Source organism: Harpia harpyja, chromosome 18 (assembly GCF_026419915.1).
Source record: "Harpia harpyja isolate bHarHar1 chromosome 18, bHarHar1 primary haplotype, whole genome shotgun sequence".
NCBI lineage: Eukaryota > Metazoa > Chordata > Aves > Accipitriformes > Accipitridae > Harpia > Harpia harpyja.
Window position 1 is genome coordinate 6,838,930 of NC_068957.1, and position 21,927 is coordinate 6,860,856.

The window sequence follows — 21,927 nt, forward strand, 5'->3', positions numbered from 1 at the left end:
CTTCTTTGTTTTTTTTAAAGCAGCAGCCTGAATTGAATTCTTTTGCTGCCTTAAGCAGTAGGAACTAGTTTCATTTCATTCTGGTAGAGTAGAATGCTTTTACAGTTCTGCTGGCTTTTGTAGGGTGGTTTTTTGTTCATTTGGTTGGGGTCTTTTTTAGGTGCAGATAGATTTGAGTCAGCATTGAGTGACAAGTATGTGGCATGGAAAATTTAGCATCTCTTCCGCCATGAGAAAATTCATGCTCTACAATGTGGTGTTAACTTTTTCTAAAAAGAAGAAAAAAAAGCTTTCAATCTCTCCCTAACTTCACTTTTAAACAAAATAATACTGTTTGCTATCTTTTTGTCTTTCACATGTAGTGCCATGACACCCTGGTACAATTTGGTGGGTTTTTAGCATCCAATCTAAGCACAGAGGATTACATTAAGCGAGTGCCTTCTATTGACGTTCTCTGTAATGAGTTTCACACACCTCATGATGCTGCGTTTTTCCTCTCAAGACCCATGTATGCACACCATATTTCTGTAAGTAGAACTCTTCTGTTTGCCTGCTGTTAGTGCTGCTGTATTACATGTTATCAATATATGCGTTTAGCAGGAACCAAAGTTTAAGTTTGCTAAATAAAACTTGCAGAAGCTTTATGAGTAGAGGTAGAAAGAGCAGCTGTGGGCTGGGAACAGGTTATCCTTTATCTTCATAGAAAGTACAGCCCATGTGTTAGCTTTCACACAACTGACAGAAGTTGTAGCTAATGAAGTCATCTCTCTCTTCTGATGATTTGGGTGAGCAGTAGTTCTCTCCCTTCCTGTTCCCCCCAATTGTGTAAGTTCTTCTGCAGATGTTTTAGATGGTTATTTGCTGTGGAGGAAAATGCTGCAGCTGCCAAAAGGTGTGGTATCTCAGGAAGTGTCAGAAATAAATTTATCCCTGCATCTAAAACGTTAAATATCAGGAGCAACTTTTACTCGGTGTAGTATAACATGTTATGATAACAACAGGTAGCAGCATCAGTGAAGGAAGTTAAATCTGTCCAATATGGATGAATACGAAAAGTTCTGTATGGTGTTCTTCAGTGGTTTGTGTACATAAATGACATTTCATGTGTGTAAATGTTTTAGACAGGTTTTTTAGAAAAGTTAAATCATACTGTAAAAGTTAAATTATATTGTTTGTGTAGAAAGATTACAAACTTCTCTTTTTTTTTTTTTTTTTTTTATCCACAGTCTAAGTATGATGAACTAAAAAAAGCTGAGAAGGGAAATAAACAGCAGCACAAAGTTCACAAATACATTACATCGTGTGAGCTGGTGATGGCTCCTGTTCATGATGCTGTAATTTCTCTGCACCTTCCCAAGGTCTGGGACGACATCAGCCCTCAGTTTTATGCTACATTCTGGTCTTTGACAATGTATGACCTTGCCGTCCCACATAGTAGCTATGACAGAGAAGTCAATAAACTTAAAGTCCAGATGAAAGCCATAGATGACAATCAGGAAATGGTATGTTTATATAATTTTATGGTCTGGTTTAAACTTTCTAACCTTGAAAGACTTTTTTCTTTGTGAAATCTTATATTAAGGTCATTTAGATCTGGGATGTTTTGTCACCTGATTCATCCATTCTGATTTGTCACATTCACATCATTTAGATTGACTCATCCTTATAATTCCCACGTTAAAAGTATCAGTGACTTCACTGAGTGAAAATTACTGGAAAATCTGTGTTTCAGAAAGCAGTCTTTGACAGCTGTATCTGTGGTTTAGCTGTTCACTTTTCTTTCAAGCTTAGTCAGCCAGTGTTCATAAAATCAGTTGATTTCTAGAGCAGAACATTATTTAGTGAAATAGAAAGCTTTTCAAGTATTCTTTAGCATTATCAGGAATTTAATTGCTCTACCTATAGCAAGTGTTAGCATAATACTAAGTGTGTTGCATTGACATTTTCTAGCCTCCAAATAAAAAGAAAAAAGAAAAAGAACGTTGCACAGCTCTTCAGGACAAGCTCCTTGAAGAAGAGAAGAAGCAGCTGGAGCATGTGCAGAGGGTTCTACAGAGGCTGAAACTAGAGAAGGATAACTGGCTTCTGGCAAGTAAGTGTGTGTAGATGAAACACTCTGGATGTTTTTGTAGTCATCGCTGTCCCCAGAACTAAAAGTTCAGCTTGCACTAATACTCTTAATGTTGTTTTTAAAATTTGAACTCTACGTGTTGAGGTCTGTTAGCAAGGTAAACTTTTAATTAGAAGGTAGTGTGTCTTTGCTGCAAATGCCAAGTAGTTGGTTTTCAGGGAGATGTTTTCTTTGTTTCTTGCAATGTCAGGACCTTTTAAATATTGCACTAATTTAGAAAATAAATAAGAGATTGACCAATTCAGTGGAAAGTTGTAATTACAAGATGGCTTGTGCTTATTTACTGCAGTTAGGATGCTGCTAAGTTAGGATAATTGCTACATTGCAAGAAATAGGCATGTAAACTTTCAATGAGTGGTTTGAGTTAACTTACTTTGTTTGAGTCCTGTAATCGATTAGGACCAATGGGCCAGTATTTGGGGGGTAACATAAACCCTGTTCCAATGACAAGATAAGTATTGTGCCAGCCTAACAGCACCATGAAATGAAACAGCATGCAAATGTTTCATATGGCAGATATGCAGGAGGCAGAACAAACTTTTTTCTCTGACAAAGCCTCTGCAATGTTTTATATTGATTGTGAACTCTGCTAGTGTGGTTAATCTGAAATGTTTTTCTCTGGTCAGTTTTCTCTGGAAGAACTTTCAGTTTGTAACTGGAAGTAGTTGTTCGTCTGTCCCAAGAAGGCTAGCATAATCCAGTGGAAAAGCGTTTTATTGTCCGACTCATGTAAGATACACGCAACTGATTTAATGAAGAAACACTGACAGTTAAATTAAGAACGATTATTGTCTATAAATATTTAATGTACTGGTACGGACAGCTAAGTAGCTACATGAAATTACTGGTTGAAAAATTACTACCTGACTGAAGCTTAGTCTAGAGCTGATTGATAAATTTGCTTAAGGAAGCACCCAAAGGCATGTAGAAAATAGTTTGTGTAGATATGATCTGTATATAAACGTGTACTCTTAACACACGCATTTGTGGGGTGTGGGGAATGGCTTATTGTTGGCTCTTGAGTACTCAGGCTTCAACTGCAAGAAGTTTCCCTGCGTTGCATCAGGAGATGAACTTAACTTTTTCAGCAGTTTCCCCATTGAAAGAAATTATCTGTAATTGTGCTATATGAGGAAATTGAACAGCACATCTACTGTAGTGTATTTTTAATTGTTATTTTAAAAAATTATTAATACTTAATTTTTTAAAAAAAGACTTTCTTCTTGTGTAGATACTTTTGATAGAGTGGTTATATCATTAAGAGTAGGTTAATTTTTGGCAGAATAAGTAGATTGGTAGTTTTAGCAATCTGAAACTAGCTATTCTGGCTGGCTGCTTACTTTTACACTTTTGAAGTAAAACTTACACAATTGATTGTTCTATGAGCTGTGATTCTCTTGGTTGATTTTTCTTAGTGTCAAAGGCTTGTTATAACCTTTGAGGGGTAGATACTGAGATTAAATAAGATCAACATAAAATTTTTAGTTAAGTAAAAGCTGACAGTCCTTTATTGAACAAGCTTTATTCCATGAGCATCACAGAATCGAAGCAAGTAATCCTGGGTTTTATGACTTGTGCCCTGCAGCCTGTGCAAGAATCCCAGTGCAAAAACACCAGTTGCCCTCATGAGGATCATGACTGTTCTTCTGAAGGCATCCATTTGCAGTCTTCAGTTCTGTGCTTTCATCCATATGTTTGTTTTCTTCCTGCCTGCCTTTTGTGCTGTACGTCCCTCCCAGCTTGTTTTTACGCTCCTTGTTAATCGGGCAAGAGCTGCCATGGGACCGGTTTGGGTATGTGTTTGGCTGTTGTGTTGACCAACCAGTGGTTGGTCAAATGGAACAGGTTGAGCATACAGTGCAGTCTTTTACTTAGTGGTAGAATGAAACTTTCACAAAATGTGTGCGTTTTGGGATGGTGGTTTACTGAAGACTGACTGTTCCTCTATTTAAATGCCTATAATTGTTTGGTTGATAGGAAGAATGCTTGTTAAGGGATTGTATATAGACAGCATGTTCATCCATTTCTAAGGAAACTGAGCTGAAAGTCAGCCCCATCTAGAAGGGAGAAAACAAGTGTTGTAGCAGATGGTGTTCCTTTCACTAGTGTGCAGAATCTGAGCAGTTGTAGAAGTTTACCAAAGTTTTTTCTGAGCCAGTTTTTCCCCCATTGTGTAACAGAAGAATTTTCCCAATAACAAATAAAGATTTTCTACAAGCACTCTCCTGCCCTCCCCCTGCATCCTCAAACAGTTAAGCTTATTTTTACTTTTTCTGAGCAGTGCTGAAGATATGTCTGGAATACAAGCCGCCTTATGTACAAACTCAAGAATATGGTTGTGTGATACTGAACTTCTTGGGAAGAGAGTAGCTGAGTGTTAACCCATTAACTTTCTATCTTTCTTTTTTTTTCTCTTAATTTCTTTGTTTTTGAAGAGTCTACCAAAAATGAGACTATCACAAAATTTTTGCAGTTATGTATATTTCCTCGATGCATTTTTTCGGCAATCGATGCAGTGTATTGTGCTCACTTTGTAGAACTTGTGCATCAGCAGAAAACACCCAACTTCTCCACACTTCTCTGCTATGACAGAGTAAGTAGCTAGAACTGTGTGTGTGTGTGTGTATGTACTTAATTACTATTATGAGCATGCAGAACTAGTACCCCACCTGCCTCCCAAAAGAGGTAAACAAAATCATTACCTATGTTTAATTCTAGAATCTGTGACAGGTCAAAGTTCCCTTTTGTACTTCAGATTCTACAAACCAAGTTTTCCTAGAGCTTCAGGGGTTTATTTTCAAGAAATTTTGTTTTTGATTTATCCTAATGAGACTAGAGTTTCAGAGCAAAGTCATTAGCAGTCATAGGAGTTGCATTCAGGTTTTGCAACCTTCCAGTGGTCTGTGTTTCTATGGTCTCATCTAACCCTCCCATTTTAGCTATGTGTGCCATACTGCTGTAGTATCAACTTGCTTATACTTGCACCCCCCCCTGCCCCAAGTAGCATCTTTAGGACCCTTCTGACCCTGGCGAATGGTGCTACAGACAGCGGACTAATTTGTATCACTGCTGGGACTCCAGTGGCGACATGGGGAGTACTTTTGATAGCAGGTAGCAGCCTGACTTTCTGGGTCAAACAGGGCAGTTGGAGGAGGCATTAGTTCAGGCTGTTCTCACTGTTCATATAGCCATTCTTTTTGCTCCTCTGGAGGAAAAATGTGGAGAACATAGATGGAAGAATCTTGCGGGATGCATTCAGCTCCAACAGTACCAGCTGACTGTACTGTTCCGGAGTATCAGAACTGTTCTGGCACTTACTGCTATAAGAAATCAAATTATTAAGTTAGTGCATCATCTCTACAGTTATAACAGATTTGACTATGAGCTTTGATTAAAAGGATGTGTATGGGGCTGTATTGTAAAAAAATCATGGTGAAGATTGTTTTCATATGAACATTCAATTAAGGTTGTCTGGTTTCCTTTGAGATGAGAGATTTGAAGTGGGTATCTGCTTTGATTTCATGGGTCCCAAAGAGCATTCTTACTCAGATACTCAGTCCATGTTCTAGGTGACAAAAATAGGGCTCGTGCAATTGCCTATCTGATGAACCTGTGCAGTCCAGGGAAAAAAATCCTTTCACATCAGCTTGGCTGGGTGTTTACTTCTACCTGCTCAAGTAAGTTACTAATTTGAAAACAAAACAGTTATATGCCAATGAAGACACACTTTAACTATGGAAAACTGTGTGTCAGCAGCTGCTATATGCGGTGCTTAGGCTCTGGGCTGTGTGAAGGACCAGCGGTTGGGTAATAAAGTCTTGAAAACAAACTTGAGAATATTTTATTTAGGACAAGAGGAAATGGCCTCAAGTTGAGGCAAGGGAGATTTAGGTTAGATATTAGGAAAAATTTTTTTACTGAGAGGGTTGTCAAACATTGGAATGGGCTGCCCAGGGAAGTGGTTGAGTCACCATCCCTGGAGACACTCAAAAAGCGAGTGGACAGGGTACTTCAGAACATGGTTTAGCGGGCATGGTTAATGGTTGGACTCGATGATCTTGAAGGTCTTTTCCAACCGAAATGATTCTATGATTTTATAAGAGATCTCCTTTAAACTTAGAATCCAGCTTAATGGTGGTTTAGATGAGAGAAATTTGAAATTCTTGTTTGTTCTTGTTCCTTTTGTAATTCAGTAAAGTCACTGTAACTTTTTATTACTGCTATTCACAGGTTTTCTCTGATATTATATATACAGTTGCAAGTTGCACTGAAAATGAAGCTAGTAGATATGGCAGGTTTTTATGCTGTATGCTGGAGACTGTGACTAGATGGCATAGTGACAGAGTCATATATGAAAAGGTATGTGAAGTTATTAAAATGAGTTTGGTCATAAGAATATATAATGGCCACTTGTGTAGTTCGGCCCAATAAAAATGGGTTTAGCAAAATCATTAGTTAGATTTAAAAACACTGTGTGATTGAATTTTTCTGATGGTGTAATCTTAGAATTGAGTTTCTGCAATTCAGGTAGTTTTAACAGAATTTTGTGTAGTGTCAAAAAAATGCAGTGGCTAAAAAAATAATTATATTTCTGATTTTCTCATAGCTTGTCTTGAAGATAATTTAGGGAGCATATGGAAACTCTCACAAAACTCCTTGCAAGAGCTAGTTAAATTACAAATAATCTTTTCTCTCACCCACAACTAAGATTCCAACATAAATAAGCTTTTAAAAAAAAAAGTGTGCAAGTCTTCTAAAGTGTGATCGTGTCTTAGTCTTTAGCAGAATCAGTGAAAAGGTGCTTCAGTTATCATTAACTTTTACAAATGACTGTTTTTATGCTTCCCGACAATGATTTTTTTTCTTTTTTTTTTCTTTTACGTGCATGTAGGAGTGTGGCAACTATCCAGGCTTCCTAACTATATTACGGGCAACTGGATTTGATGGTGGAAATAAAGCTGATCAATTGGATTATGAGAATTTTAGACATGTGGTACACAAATGGCACTATAAATTAACTAAGGTAAATAAAGAAGCTGAAAAAATTAGGTTTTTGGAAGCTTTAAAAAAACAAACCAACTTCATGAGATTTAATTTGTCTTGTAGGCTTCTGTGCACTGCCTTGAAACAGGTGAATATACACATATCAGAAATATCCTGATTGTGCTGACCAAAATCCTTCCATGGTATCCAAAAGTGCTGAACCTGGGCCAAGCCTTGGAAAGAAGAGTACATAAGATATGTCAGGAAGAGAAAGAGAAGAGACCTGATCTATATGCATTGGCTATGGGGTAACAACACCTTACTTTAAGAAAGTGGTTAAAAGTGGATCATGAAAAGCTTCTAAAGACTCGGAACTGTTACAGTCCTAACATTTGATTTTTACCTTATCACAGAAGATTTCGCTATCCTGCATCTCAGGGCTGGCAGTGTGAATGAAAACTTTCATTTTGTGCTGGATGATCACTAATTTCCATTACAAGACTCTAGTAAAACACTTTAAATAGTAAAGATTTCCACTTACAGGAGCATAGCTTAATTTTAGAGACATAATATAGCAGCAAGTAGATAAGAGGGAGAGTAAAACGAAGACAGCCAAGGGCTATTGATGCAAGATTCTAAAATGCTAAACTACAATGCTTAGTTATGTTTTGCATCTCTCTGTGATGAATGCAGAATCATCCACGTATGCTTGAGGGATAATTCAGGTTTCCCTAACAGTTTTAAGTTTTGTTGGTAGACTGTTTCTTCTGTGTGTTTGTCAGGTGTGTGTGTGGTGGTGGTGAAGAGGGTGTGGAGGTAGGGCTTCTTCTGTGTCTAATGGGTTGGTTTTGGGGGTTTTTTTTGTTGTTTGTTGTGGGTTGTTTGTTTCCCCCCCCTCCTTCTTTTGAGCTCATGGATAAAAGGGGAAGAAGCTGCATATCAGTTGGGAAAAACTGTGAAATAAATAACAGATGAACTGTTAGATTAGATCCTCATTTAAGATTCAACCCATGTTTTGCTTTATGTTTGTGCATATTTAACAATCTGTGCGACTTGCAGCTATTCTGGGCAGTTGAAAAGTAGGAAGCCTTTCATGATACCAGAAAATGAATTCCACCACAAAGACCCACCTGCCAGGAATGCTGTAGCTGCAACAGTGCAAAATGGGCCAGGTGGTGCTGGGATGCCTACATCTCTCACAATAAATACAGTTAGACTGGAAGAAGGCACTACCGAGGAGACTGGTAAACAAACCTATAATTTTTTTTTTTTTTTTTTAAGTAGAGTTCTTCTGATGTTACAGGCTACTCTCTCAAAATTTGGCTCATTAAACTGAAAAGAGGAAAAAAAAATCTAAATGTGATGCTAAATAGGGTCAGTGTGTGTTCTTTATTTGTAGTTGGTTTTGGGAGAGGGTGTTCTGCAGTTAATTACCTATTTTAACTGCTAGCTACACATGGTCTTACATGAATGTACTGGGGTACTTGTTTTGTTTTTAACCAGTAGGGAGTATATTAACTTGTTGAAATAAAGCTGTTTTCTTTTTTAAACAGATAAATTAAAGGAGAAGTCTCAGGGTGTGGTGAAAGTTATTAATAAAGCTGTCAACGCTACACCGAAGGTGACAACAAGCAATGGAAACAGTGCTTCTAATAGGTGGGAAAAACTACTTTTTGACATTCTGTATTTTCTTCCTTCCAAAGGATAGAATTATACTTGAAACTGACCTGCCTTTTCTTTTTTACTTTCAGGTTCTATATAAATAGTTTCCATTTCTTCAAAGTTTAATAAATGAGATTATTTCTTCTAAAATATACAGCTGTACTGATCTGACACTGTTGTTAAATGCATTCCATTTTAGCTAAATAAAAATAAAACAAATGAGAGCATTTGCTTGTTGCTGTTCTGATAAAGAGACAGCTAATCTGAAATCTGTCAGTGACTGCTTCGGGAGGTTCTATCAAAACATCAGAAGTAAAACTTTTGTGATAAAACTAGAGCTGGTTTTGTATACATGCTAATTGGCCTTTTTATTTTTGGTGCAGCAAAATTACTAAAGAGAAAGATGATAAAGAAAAAAGCGGGAAGGAAAAAGATAAAGAAAAAAAAGACAAGACTCCAGCTGCCACTCCAGAGATGAAGGCACTTGGGAAAGATGGGAAAGATAAACCAAAGGAAGAACGGGCAAACAAAGATGATAAAGCAAGAGAGATCAAGGAGAAAACGCCAAAATCTGACAAAGAGAAGGAAAAAGTGAAGAAAGAAGAAAAAGCTTCAAAAGAAGAAAAATCCAAGACAGTTGTTACCATCATTGAGTCAAAGTCAGCTGCAGAAAAGGAGAGAGAGAAGGAGCCGTCCAGAGAAAGAGATGTAGCGAAGGAAATGAAATCCAAGGAAAATGCTAAAGGAGGAGAAAAGGTGCCAGTAGCTGGGTCCTTGAAGTCACCTGTTCCCCGATCAGAAACATCAGAATCTGAAAGGGGTAAGTTTGCATATTTAATTTCTGTTCTTGTCTAGAAAAATAAAATGTGTCACTGGAAAATAACTGAATGTCAAAAAATGCTAGAGATGGTGAGAAAGTATTGCTTAAAGTAGGTAGTCAGGATATCTCCAAAAGGCAAACTGTGTGAATGTGTGAACTTCACATGTCTTCAGTGAGTGCTCATTTTCATAAAGCCTGTTATTTTTTTAGTGTAAGTCTTAATGGGCTTTTATTAAAATGTACTTGTATAGCTGTGGCCTTGCAAGTTTTGCAAAGATTTAATGCAAAAACCCCAAGAGCGTACTTGGAGAGCTTCATCATACCTTTGCATAGAAAGATGGACAATATGGAAGATGTAGACCTTTGTGTCCTTAAGAAGGACACAGTAAGCTTTATCAGTTCCTTCTTACATTAGGGGTTAACAAATCCTTAATGTTCGTATTTTAAGTTCTTATAGTCTGAGGCCAGTGTTGAGTTTTATACTTGCACTGCTGAAGGCAAACCAGGTAAAGGAGAGTTGCAGTGCTTTTCATTGAGTTCACCTTTTCAGGGTCTTCATAGCAATTCTGAAATTCAGATACAGACTTACATAAAGTGGAAGTTTGAAATTAGCATAATTTTGCAGCAGTTTGTTCACATTACGCTTTTCCTGCAAACTTTCATAAAGATGGTCAAGGCATGCTGGTAACTCTAGATAGCTCAAGAAAAACAAAATTTACGTAGTGGTAAAACTTGAATTCTAGCTTAAATTATTTTGGTGCTTGAGAAAGCCATATTATTACATTATCCTCCTTTAGATGTGTTTTAATAATGCTATTGTTCTTTTCTTTCCTCAGAACAAAAACGCCGCAAAGTTGATACACATTCTTCTCCATCACATTCCTCAACAGTAAAGGTTAGTATAGCCTGAGGAAGGCAGCACCCATGTTAGGCTCACAAGTTTGGGATGCCAATGTTCGACTTCCTTCAAGTTTTGTGCCAAGTATACACTGGAACCACTGGAGGTTTTATGTTGCATTAGAAAATGCATTCCTTTTCTTTATTGGCGGACTGTCTTTTTTTCTATAAAAATATTTTTAATTAACCAAAATAATGCTTCAAGGACCTAGCACAAATTTTGTAAATAGTGTTTGGAAATTGCAAGAGAATTTTTACACAGAAGTGCCTCATTGTTTTAAGCAGTGAGTTTTTTTGGAGTGCAATGGTAGCTACAAGCAAATGAGTCTTTGCAGCAGAGTGGAGCATATTTTTCTGCACTTCTATTGAAGAATCTATAGCACTGAAGATTCCTGGATGATACGGGATGTACGATACCTCTGAATTCATCAGGCTTCTTGATGAGCATCATACCGATATGTGCCTTCTAAGGAGGAGTCTTGAAAGGAGTTCCATTTTAAAGTCTCCTTGGTGATCAGTTCTCCTGTAGTTGTGTATATTCAGTGCGCATGCAGCTTCTGTTGTACCTTCCCTTCGAGGTTTGTTTATTTCCAATGGGTTCCCACCATGTTGAGCCCTGCGTTACGATAAAACCAGATGTGGCAACCAAGCCTACTACCCAGCAAAGAGAAACCCCAAGCATTCAAGCGCAGCACAAAACCATGGGCGTAGCCTACTTGAAGACTCAGGGTAGCCATTCCTTGCTCCATATTTATTTTATTTCTAAACCATCTATATTCATGGAATCTTTGAATTTGCAGTACGTTGAACATTTAAAACTGTAAGTTACTAATACTTCATCAAGAGCACTGTGATGGATTATGTGGGCCTTTAAACTTCACCATCTTACCAACTTTAGAACAAGCTTTTCTTTTTTTCTGGTTTTTCAAAGAGTACATCTTTTTCTATGTAAGATTTGCTTGAAAGATTTAGGCTAATTTTGGAGAACTCAAGTAGCTGTTACTAGTTTTGAGGAAGCAGGTGACAGTGATAACTACTCAAAATTATGAAGTTTTTCTTGCCTGTTTTTTGTAAATGGCAGTGTAAAGTCATTCTGGAGTGACTTCTACCACATTTAACTGAAAGTGGAGAAGATACAGGTTTAAAAACATTTTAAACCTGTTTCACCTGTGGTTCATCTGTATTTAGAGTTAAGACTTTTTTTTCTTTCTATTTTGTCTTGGCGGGAGAGTTTTTTCACTGTTTTATGAAGAATTAGATATAAACACATTTTGTAGTTTACTTAATAATTGGGTCTAGAGAATAGATATGACTGTCTCTTTTTTTTTTCCTCTCCTTCTTTCTTTTTAAAAAATATTTCAGTTCCTAGCTTTATTCAGTGTACAGTATTAACGTAAGATTTATTCCAGAAGGAGTAGCTGTTTTTTGTTTCAAGGGTACGGCCATGCTTCCCAAAGTTCCTCTGGTTTCTGAAAACTATTCCAGCTTACGTGTCATCTCCATTCATTTTCTACAGGACAACCTCAACGAACTCAAGGAATCTTCAGCAAAGGTTTGAATCTTTTAGACACCACCAAAGTTTACTGTCATGTTTTGTTGCAGAGAGAATTTAACTTTTCGTTTTGTGGCAAACCCCATCAGAAAAATTCAAATTCCGTTCCTGTAAATGCTAGTGTAGTAACGGAGGGGTTTTTTCAGTCTGCTATATAGCACCTCTGTATGGGAGAGAGGGTTAGTTATGTGGAAGCAACATAATGAAAATCCCCTGAAATTTACCATTCTGTCAATATTTTTAAGAGATTTAATGGGTCAGATCTTTTCTGGTCCTCTCTGAAACTTGTAAATTTGTAGAAATGTCCTTATGATAAAGCAATTTATTTGGCTGAAGAGGTAATAGAATACTTAAAATAGTTCTTAGAAGAGTTAGTTCTTTTTTTGATACCAATTAAAAAATATTTAAAAGTTATTTAAAACCAAAAATATTTGAGACGTTATCTCTGGAGTGTCAGTGCTCTTTCCTCTTACTGCTGTTGTACTGATGTTTTAGTGCTATAGTACTACATGTCTAAGCATCACAGACAACCTCCTAAATGATCATCTTTGTGCTTTTGCTTCCTGTAAACGTACTTGAGATTCAGTATCTTAGGAGAATGTATGTTAAAGAATGCTTTCAAGAGTTCATAGAATACCAGGTTGGAAGGGACCTCAAGGATCACCTGGTCCAAGCTTTCTTGGCAAAAGCACGGTCTAGACAAGATGGCCCAGCACCCTCTCCAGCTGAATCTAATCTTAAAAGTGCCCGATGTTGGGGAATCCACCACTTCCTGGGGAGATGATTCTAATGGCTGGTTGTTCTCATTGTGAAAAATTGTCCTCTGGTGTCCAATTGGAATCTCTCCAGGAGTAACTTGTACCCATTACCCCTTGTCTTTTCCATGTGATCCCTTGGAGACCCCCTTTTTACATCTTCTTTGTAGCCCCCCTTAAAATACTGGAAAGTGGTGATAAGGTCTTCCCTCAGCCTTCTTTTCCTAAGGCTGAACAAACCCAGTTCTCAGCCTTTCCTCATACGGCAGGTTTCCCAGTCCTTTGATCATCTTTGTGACACTTCCCTGGACGCTCTCCAGCCTGGCCCCATCTTTTTTGTATAGTGGGGACCAAAACTGAACACAGTATTCCAGGTGTGGCCTGACAAGCGCTGAGTAGAGTGGGATATGAGTTGAATGACATTTTGGAATAATGTATTTTAGGCAGATTCTGCAGCTATTCTGTTGCTTTTTTTAAACTCAACCACTTGCATAGAAACAGTCGCAAATACTGTAAACATGCTAATATGTTAGGGTATGTGGCTAATAGGAAATGGATCTTTTAAAGTTGCTATTAAGATTTTTGATTATGCAGTCAGTATTAACATGTAACTAAATAGCACAAATGTTTATCACTTGGAAAATGCTGACCATTTGGACTTTCTGGATAACTTAACAGGTTTATCTAGGATTACTTATATTCACTTAATTTAAAAGTGCATAATGGATTATCACTTCCTATTCTATACTTACACTGTTGTTTTACTTGTAGCTCTCTTTGTATAAACAAAGTGTTCAGAACACTTTATATGTTTTAATTCAAAATAGCTCTGACTTTATAATGGACACTTGCTGATGGGGTTTTTTAATTGAATCTTTCCAGTACCAACCATACCTACTTATAGGGAAAGTGTGTATAGGAAGCATCCTTTGATTCTTACAATTGATGAAATTAGTGTCTATAGATTGGATCCATATACTTTCAAAAAATTATCTATAAATCATTGTCATGGTATCTTGTATATTTAAGTTTTTTGAAATAAGACTATAATATTTGTCTTGAGCTCACATCTGTCTGAAGTGTGGTATATGGTAGTCTGTATAATCTCACTTTTCCCTCCCTTACTGTATTAGTCGAGGTTAAACTGGTTAATTGAAACTTCACTCAAGTTTTCATTAGTTAAGCTAAATTTTTATTTAAAACTGTTTCTTTTACTAATTAACATGTTGATGTGGTAAGCAAAGCTATTTGCAATTAAGTGATTAACGAATGGCTTTATTTTTCTAGTCAATTTGAGAAGTTAAATTTTAGAATTAACTATAACGTGTTTGTGTAGACTTAGCTGGAAGTATATTGAGTTGTGTGACTTTTTCATGGATTTGTCTAAGTGCTCAGGGGATGGGCGGTGTCCGACCCTTTCGTTCCTCTTCTAAATGCTGTTTTCTATTCTTTCTCACTTAATGAACTAATTTTCATTCTTCAGTGCCATTCTAACAGACTTAAGGCACTTCTTGACAGTGTTCCCTATACATGGTGTAAGACGAGTTAAATGCTCTTCTTTACTGCCATGTACTTGTTTGGGGAAAGGATGGGATATTCAGAAGCCTGTAAGATTTATGAGTTCATCTTCCATTGAAAGTCAGTAGAACTCTAGTGCTGTTGTACATTTAGAAGCTTTCTTTATGCCTGACTTTACCCAGTTTCTGGGTCCAGACCATTGAAACATTGGTTTACATTGCAGGTTATAAAATAAATGGTGCCAGATTTGAGTTAGGTTTGTGTTCATTCTTGCTTTGGCCTTTGCCCAAGTTAGACAACATAAAACAGTACCCAAAATTTGATGTGGTTTCAGTTAGCAGCATTTCTAGAAGCAAGTTGGTAAAGCCTGATGAGCTAAATCCAGCCTTTTCTTGTAAAGGGGGGTAGAAGGGATGCGGTTTTCCAAAACTCTGTATTGGGATGGTGGAAGGGCAGTGGAATCTGTCGTGAACAGCCATGCGAACTTAAGAAATGGAATAGGAGAAAGCAGAGCTACATGTTTGCTTTCTCACATGGAAATCATCTCTGGGAGACAACTGAATGGGGCTGTGTAGTAAAAATGTATTTGCAAGTCACTGTTAAAAGTTGACAGCAAAAAAGGGAGCAAGGGTAAATTTACTTGTGCAATGGCAGTGTATGAAATGGAACAAGAAAAGAGCAGAAAGAAAATTATCTAGTGAAAGGAGTATTGAAGGTTCAGTCTCTGGCGTAGAAGGATAGTAAAATTCCCATTAAGTAATAAAAGGAAAAGAGACCTAACATTGTCAGTGTGACTTTTAACATAGGCCCAGTAACATCAAGTTTTGGTAGGTTAAACATTTACCAGAACTGGAAAAGGACAGGATTAATTTAATTAAAAGAATAAAATTATTTGAAACAATACTTGATTTGGTTCAAGTGATTTCTAGATTGTTCTAAACTAATCTTCCACTTACCTCTTTCTTTGGTGTCCTTTTAAGTAAGGTGGCTCTCTAAAAAGAAATACAGAGAACATTTTAATTAAAAGATATTAATTTTTTTCCCAAATAAAATGGATAGCTTATGGAACTGGGAAAGATTGAAGTATACTAATTTAAATCTGTGTGTTGCTGTAACTTAAATATATAAAATACCAAGGAAAGGTGTTTTTAATTTAAAATGTGCTCTTATTGGTATTTTATGAAAAATATTTCTTGGATCTAACTATATAATTGTATTTTAAAAGGCAGAATTACTTGCTGTAATGCATTGGTATTTATATAATACATGTGCTACCTACCTTATGTGTACACAAACGCATGTACACACACACTAGCATTTAAACTTTGTTAAGTGTTACACTTGACATTACTGTGACTTATTTTCATTTCTCCTCCCCTGGGACCCCAGTTTATATTAAAAATATTCAGCTTTGTGAAACTAGTATGTTTTACAGAGCTTATAAAAATGAGTTAGAAGAGAGAGTGGAATAACAATCTAGAAAACATTACAGAGTAAAAATAACTCTTTTCTATGTTCAGCTGCTTTTATCATTTGAAGTTTAGGCTTAAGGTGGAGTTTTGTATTACTTTAGATGAAAAAACACATTATTCAAAGTATTGGCTTAAATACTTCGTGGATTAAGATTATTCTCCAAAAATTAACTAGAACCTGTTTAAGCAGCGGATTCCATTCACTTGTTCCAGGCAAGATTGCAAGTGTTAAGTCGCTCCAGGAATCTGCTTATCCTGTTTCAATAGTACTCTGTCCTGCATCAATAGTACTGACATCTGATTTGTTTTAATGTATCAAACAATACTGGTGAACAAGGCTGTGTGTATTTAATGTGTTTAAGTTAAGAGAAAGTGTTCCTGCATTTCTGGAGTTGAGAAAACAAAGCTATAGGTTAAATTAGAGATGACAAATTTGAAAGTGTCTTCAATCTTTTTTTTTTTTTTGCTAGTAAAATACTAATGTTTAATTTTGCTCTTTGAGCTAGATCTGTTATATTAGAGTAAGACTTTTTATTTACACATCTAGAAATACATATTAATATTTGGTGATATTGCCTTAATTTGACAGCACTACATTAACCACACTACTCCAACACTGTCCAAGAGTAAGGAGAGAGAAGTGGACAAGAAAGATTTGGACAAGTCAAGGGAAAGATCCAGAGAGAGAGAGAAGAAAGATGAAAAGGACAGGAAAGATCGAAAAAGGGTTGGTGAAATTTTTATGAACTAGTTTAGAAAGTTGGTACATACTTGGAAAGCTTTCTGTTCAAAGTCCTTGCAGTAATAACTGGTTGTACAGCCTATTCAAGCAGAAGTGATCCATATCAGGGTTGTTTTTCTTTTGCTCTGTTACTTTTTCAAAGGTCAGTTTACAGTAATGTATTCAAAATTTCCCTTCGAAACTGATCTCAAGAAACTTTATGCAAGATGTAATAACTCAGTTGCATTTTAAGTATTCAAAAATTACTTTTCCAAAATAACATTATAAGCAGGTGCTACTTCAGGAGTATGTTTTAATCTGCTAACATCTGCATAATTGTATTTGGTGCCAGGATCATTCAAACAGTGACCGAGAGGTACCACAGGATTCAACTAAACGGCGCAAAGAGGAAAATGGGACAAGTACGTATTTTATTTTGTGTGTGTCTGTGTTAGGCTTTTACTTGTTGTGAATTACAACTTTCTGTTGTGTTTCTAGCTGGTTCTTCAAAACATAGTAAAAGTGAAAGTCCTTCTGATTCCCCTCGCTTAAATGAAAAGGAGAAGGAGAAGAACAAATCAAAATCTTCAGGAAAAGAGAAAGGTGATTCAATTAAAGCAGAAAAGATGGAGAAGAGCTCTTCTGGCAGCAAAAAGGTAAAATTAGCTATTCTCACTTTGTTGATTTGATTTTTGTTGTTGTTGACAGAACAAGCCAATTCTTTTCTCATAAATTTTATTGCTGCTTCATGGCCTAAATTAAAAAGATACGCTGTGAATGTGTAGGAAAATTATTCTGGAAATTCTGGTATCATGTGGCTCTAAATATTTCAGCAGGCACTCCTGGCAGGATAAATTGGAGGAATAGTTCATTTTGGCAGTAGTCAGGAAAATTCAGAACTTATACTTTAGGTTTTGAATAGTCTAGAATATTTGCAGACTGGTTTGGTGAAAAAGTATGTGAAAGCAGCATTGATTCACATATAAACTAGTCTGCTTGTATTCAAATTTTCAAGTGCATGTGTCATCACAGCTTTTTTTTGGTGAAAACAGGTAAGTATGTTGTAGTCATAGTTGTAAAACATCAAACAATAGTTCCCAGTTGTAATTCTTTAGTGGTTATCATAGAACTGTAAGACAAAGTTAGAATAACCTCAGAAATCATAGAAGCTAATTACTGTCATTCTGACTGATGATTTTTTTTTAGCTGTAGCCGGTTATAACTTTAAATATGTGTAATTCTTCTAATCAGACTGTACAATGTATACTATAATAAACTATTTCCTGTATGTGTATTTTTTAAAGGAATCAAGACATGATAAAGAAAAACCAGAAAAGAAAGAAAAACGAGACAGTACTGGAGGGAAAGAAGAAAAGAAACAATATCCTTTTACGCATTAACATTTCAGAAAAATACAGAAAGCGAGCTTCCTTTTTATTATATGTAGTAAAATATATTTTTTTCCTTAATGTTGAATCTACTCATAAATCTTCAGACAAGCACAGATAATGAAGATTTGTTCCAGTCAAGGTAAAAATTTTTATGATTTACTCCATTTGGCTCGATACCTCCTGTGGCGGCTTCTGACTGGTAAAGGATATACAAACAAAACAGCCTGAGTATGAAAGGGCTGAAGTTACCCAGGGTGGGTTTTTGGTTGTTTTGAGGGGATTTTTGGGGGGTGGTTGTCTTTTTGTTTGTATGGTTTTGTTGTTGTTGCTTTTTTTTTTTGTTGTTCTATCCCACTATCTATCAAACTGATGCTGTTACAGAGAGGGGGAACACAACGTTTCTAAATGCACAAGTCCTTTGTTTCAGATTCTGAAGAAGGATTGATGAGGCTGAAAATTTTGTCTTGTTTTCATGACTGTCTTGGCTGGTCTAGAAAGTGATGCTACCTTTCACAAACATGATTTGTTGTGAATTCCATTTAAAGATTTGAGCCAGGGGGAAATCTTTTTACTGTGAGTGGTCAAAAACTGAAAGAGTTTGCCTAGAGAGGTGGCAGAGCTGCCATCCTTAGGGTGTTCAAAACTTACCTTGGCAGGCCACAATCCTGGGCAACTTGCTCTTAGTTAATTCTGCTTTTGGAGCAAGGGTGTTGGACTGCATAGTCTTCAGAGGTCCCTTCCAACATAATTTTTTTGGAAATTCAGTTATATGGGTATCATGTTTGGGAATACTTCAGGTGATATTATATGGCAAAACTTACTGGAGAGATCTATTGGCTGTAGACTCTCAATTTAACTTTGCTCCTTGTAGTGGCTGTTCCTACTTTAGGTGTCAGAGAAAGACCATGACATAGTCCCAAGTTCTTCTGTTTGTCTGTCTAAACGAACGGAGACCAAATCTGAAAGGTGTAGATGCTTTGCTGTTGGGAATTCTTTTCCGAGAGGCCTAAGGATTATAGGATGGCTTGTATAATACTTACAGAGGAGTGTTTCGATGAGGGTCCAACAAAACAAGCAAAACCCAGAATTTGAATTCTGAAATCTTCCAGTCATCTAGAAGTGTCTTCTGAAAAAAGTCTCCATGCGTGGATTGTGCCCTCACAGAGCAAAGGGGGGATTATTGGAAAAAGGGTCTCAAATTTAATTTGGTGACATTGCTCGTTCAGCCACTGAGTCTGAGGGCAAATGTGTGGAGGGGTTTTGGGTAACAAAGCTCATGCTGATACCATGTGCTTTTTGGAGGGTGTTGGTGGAAAAAAAAGGGTAGGAGTTCAGGTTATTGCTTCTTAGAACTATTTCTTTTTGTTTTATCTTCTGGAAATAATAAAAGATGCTTCTGTGAATAGCTTCCAAACTGAAAATTATGAGCACTCTTTGGAAGGAATATCATGGAATTTTTTTGACTCTTTGTCCTTCATAGCCATTATTGTCTGATTGCTGTGGATGCATCCCAGGGTTTTTTTCCCCATTTCTTTAAATGTTATGTTTGAGAGACAAAAAAAAGAAAAAAAAAGGTATCTTGGTAGATGAAATTCACTACTGAGGACTTGCAGCTTCTTTAATAATGAAGTGTGAAGTTTTATCTTGACCAGCAATTCAATATAAAGTGAGGATTGTCATCAATTAAAAAAGCACAACTGTTTTTATGATTACATCATGATTTAAGCAACAAGTGCTTAGGTAAATGTCAGTTGCACAGTAAAATTCACATCCAGCTGTGTAATGGGCTAAACTGAAGCATCTGGCCTAGAATACTGACAACACCCCATCATTTGCATAGTGAAGTATGAAAAAATGCTTTTCATAGCAACATGGTTGTGGAATGTAATCCTGTGTTCCGGTTTAAGTCTTTTATAACATTCTTCCTAATGTACAACATCTGATTGACTGCATTTATTTTTTGCCTCATTTAGAGATAGTAACATTTTGAGGGAGTTGTACTTTAAAAGAGTTTTTACCTTCACAAGTGACTACTTGTTTCTTATTTGTATCTTTAAATTAGTGTTTCACTACTTACAATGCAGTGCTCACATTAATATAGTTCTGTGGATTAAGCTAGAGTGAGGGAATGGCTGACTGATGAAAATCGTTTTATTTTCCCCCTCATTCTTTGAATTGTGAATGGAATAAAATGCTAAGTTGTGAGATGAGTGTTCATTTGAACAACATCTAATTCCAATTATGTGTGCCTTTGTTGTAGGTGAGATTGAAATGGGAAGATATCCAGCTGTGACCAGAAATGTATTTTCCAGAGTATAGATTGCACAGAAATTTGTGAATGAAGAGGACCCATCTGCATCTCCTTAAATTATTCAGTTCTCTGCTTTATTTCCCCATGCTGAGGATTTAATTGTTGAGTTGTACATTACTGTATTTTAACTTGTTGCTTAGTTTCTTACACATTTATTTTCAGTACCTGGCTGAAAGTGTTACCTATTCCATATTTTAGCACAATGTGCTGCAAACAAACAGTTGCCATAGTGCAAATGAGGTTTCATGTGTACAGAGTTCCACTTTAGGTTGTCGAAAATACTGCCTGAGTTTAGTAATTCTTTCAATCTGAAATGCATTCTTTTAGATGTTTGAAAAACATGAATAAACAGTTATTGAACCTTTTTGGATTTACCTCATTTAAACTCAGTTTTTATTTATTACTTGGCCTGTTTTTAATATCCGTGACTAAAAAAAAAAAAGTCAAGTGGGAGCACTGTTTTCATGCAAGGCTTAGGGATTATTTGTATATTGTGTACAACGTTGACTTGTTTAAAGAAACAAAAGAATGAACCCTGTCCCTTCCATCCCAACCTAAACCTGTGCTCAGTTGTCCCTTGCCACACGTTTTGTTTGTTATGTTGTTTTTAGATTGATTGGAAATGCTCTCTTCAAAACTGAAATAAATGAAGTTTCAATTACAGCTACAGGAGCTTTGTATTGCTGAACTTTAATCTGAAAAGTTTCACAATGACATTTTTAAAAAAAAAAAAAAAATTTTTTATCTGCTGAATTCTACCAGTGTAACCTTTTTTCTAAATAAACAATAGTTTTCTCAATGGGTCGTAAATCATTCTCTGTGTGGTCACTTCATTGCTTTATGTGTTGTTCTGAAAATTTGATACTAGTTGGAATTGTGGGAGGGTGTTTTCTGTCTCTGCTTATGAGCCCTCTGTATCTGCTTGCTGATCAGATGCAAAGGGTTCTTTCCACAGTGCGATGCCTAGTGTAAAGTGACAGATGTGTTATGCTTCTCCAGTGGTTTTGAGAAGCTCGGGGTTTGCCTTCCTGCATTCAGTCAAGTTTACATCTTTCCCTTGAGGCATTTGTGCCTCATCCAAAGCTCATTAAAATCTCTGGTACTTTTTTTTTTCCCCATTTCCTAATTTATTTAAATTAGACTGACTTACAGAGTGTCTTCAAAAATGTCTTGGTTTAGTTTGACCAGTTTAGTTTAATGCCTGACAAAAAAGGGACTCTGCCTGGCTTCTGACATAGCATGGTAGGTCATGTCGATGAAGCCGCCATCTCATATGTTCACCTGGGTAAGAAATCTTCAGGTCTGGAAGTCTTTAGGTCACATTCATGACTCATTTCCACCCCTGCCCCAAAGGTGTGGATTTCCTTCTGTAAAAGTGATCACTAGTTTGTTTAAACTAGAAAATGTGAGTTATGAAAGAATACCCGTTTGCCACCTTTGGAGAAGGGGAGGTCCCAATGTCTTGTCTAGAGCCTTTGTTTGCTCTTTAGGGATTAAAAAGGTATAATTGGAAGCTGAGCTTTCTTGGCCTGGGTACAGCAGTTTAAATACCCAACGAATGTGTATTCACCAAAAAGCAGGACCTGCTGTTACAGCTAGATTCTTGTGAAGTTTTGGAGATGGTGCGTCTCTCGTGCTCGTTCTCTACAGCCAATTCTCACTCCAGGGACTGCAGGACTGATTGCAACTTCGAGTGTGTTTGCTCCTTTGTTTG

General features: G+C 36.6%; 1 protein-coding gene across 2 annotated transcripts in view; it reads left to right on the forward strand.

Annotated features, from left to right (window-relative positions):
- The window catches only part of THOC2 (THO complex subunit 2), a 56,759-nt gene extending 35,736 nt beyond the window's left edge, over positions 1-21,023 (forward strand). For both annotated transcript variants that reach the window (XM_052813152.1, XM_052813153.1), the window contains 18 exons: positions 363-527; positions 1,227-1,502; positions 1,951-2,092; positions 4,567-4,724; positions 6,362-6,490; positions 7,023-7,154; positions 7,238-7,422; positions 8,174-8,358; positions 8,668-8,770; positions 9,160-9,596; positions 10,433-10,491; positions 12,010-12,045; positions 16,380-16,517; positions 16,864-16,933; positions 17,010-17,167; positions 17,816-17,892; positions 17,993-18,041; positions 20,163-21,023. In XM_052813152.1, the coding sequence (XP_052669112.1) occupies positions 363-527; positions 1,227-1,502; positions 1,951-2,092; positions 4,567-4,724; positions 6,362-6,490; positions 7,023-7,154; positions 7,238-7,422; positions 8,174-8,358; positions 8,668-8,770; positions 9,160-9,596; positions 10,433-10,491; positions 12,010-12,045; positions 16,380-16,517; positions 16,864-16,933; positions 17,010-17,167; positions 17,816-17,892; positions 17,993-18,020 (2,478 nt within the window). In that variant the 3' untranslated portion in view covers positions 18,021-18,041; positions 20,163-21,023. The remainder of the gene's footprint in view (positions 1-362; positions 528-1,226; positions 1,503-1,950; positions 2,093-4,566; positions 4,725-6,361; positions 6,491-7,022; positions 7,155-7,237; positions 7,423-8,173; positions 8,359-8,667; positions 8,771-9,159; positions 9,597-10,432; positions 10,492-12,009; positions 12,046-16,379; positions 16,518-16,863; positions 16,934-17,009; positions 17,168-17,815; positions 17,893-17,992; positions 18,042-20,162) is intronic.
- Positions 21,024-21,927: the final 904 nt, after the last annotated feature.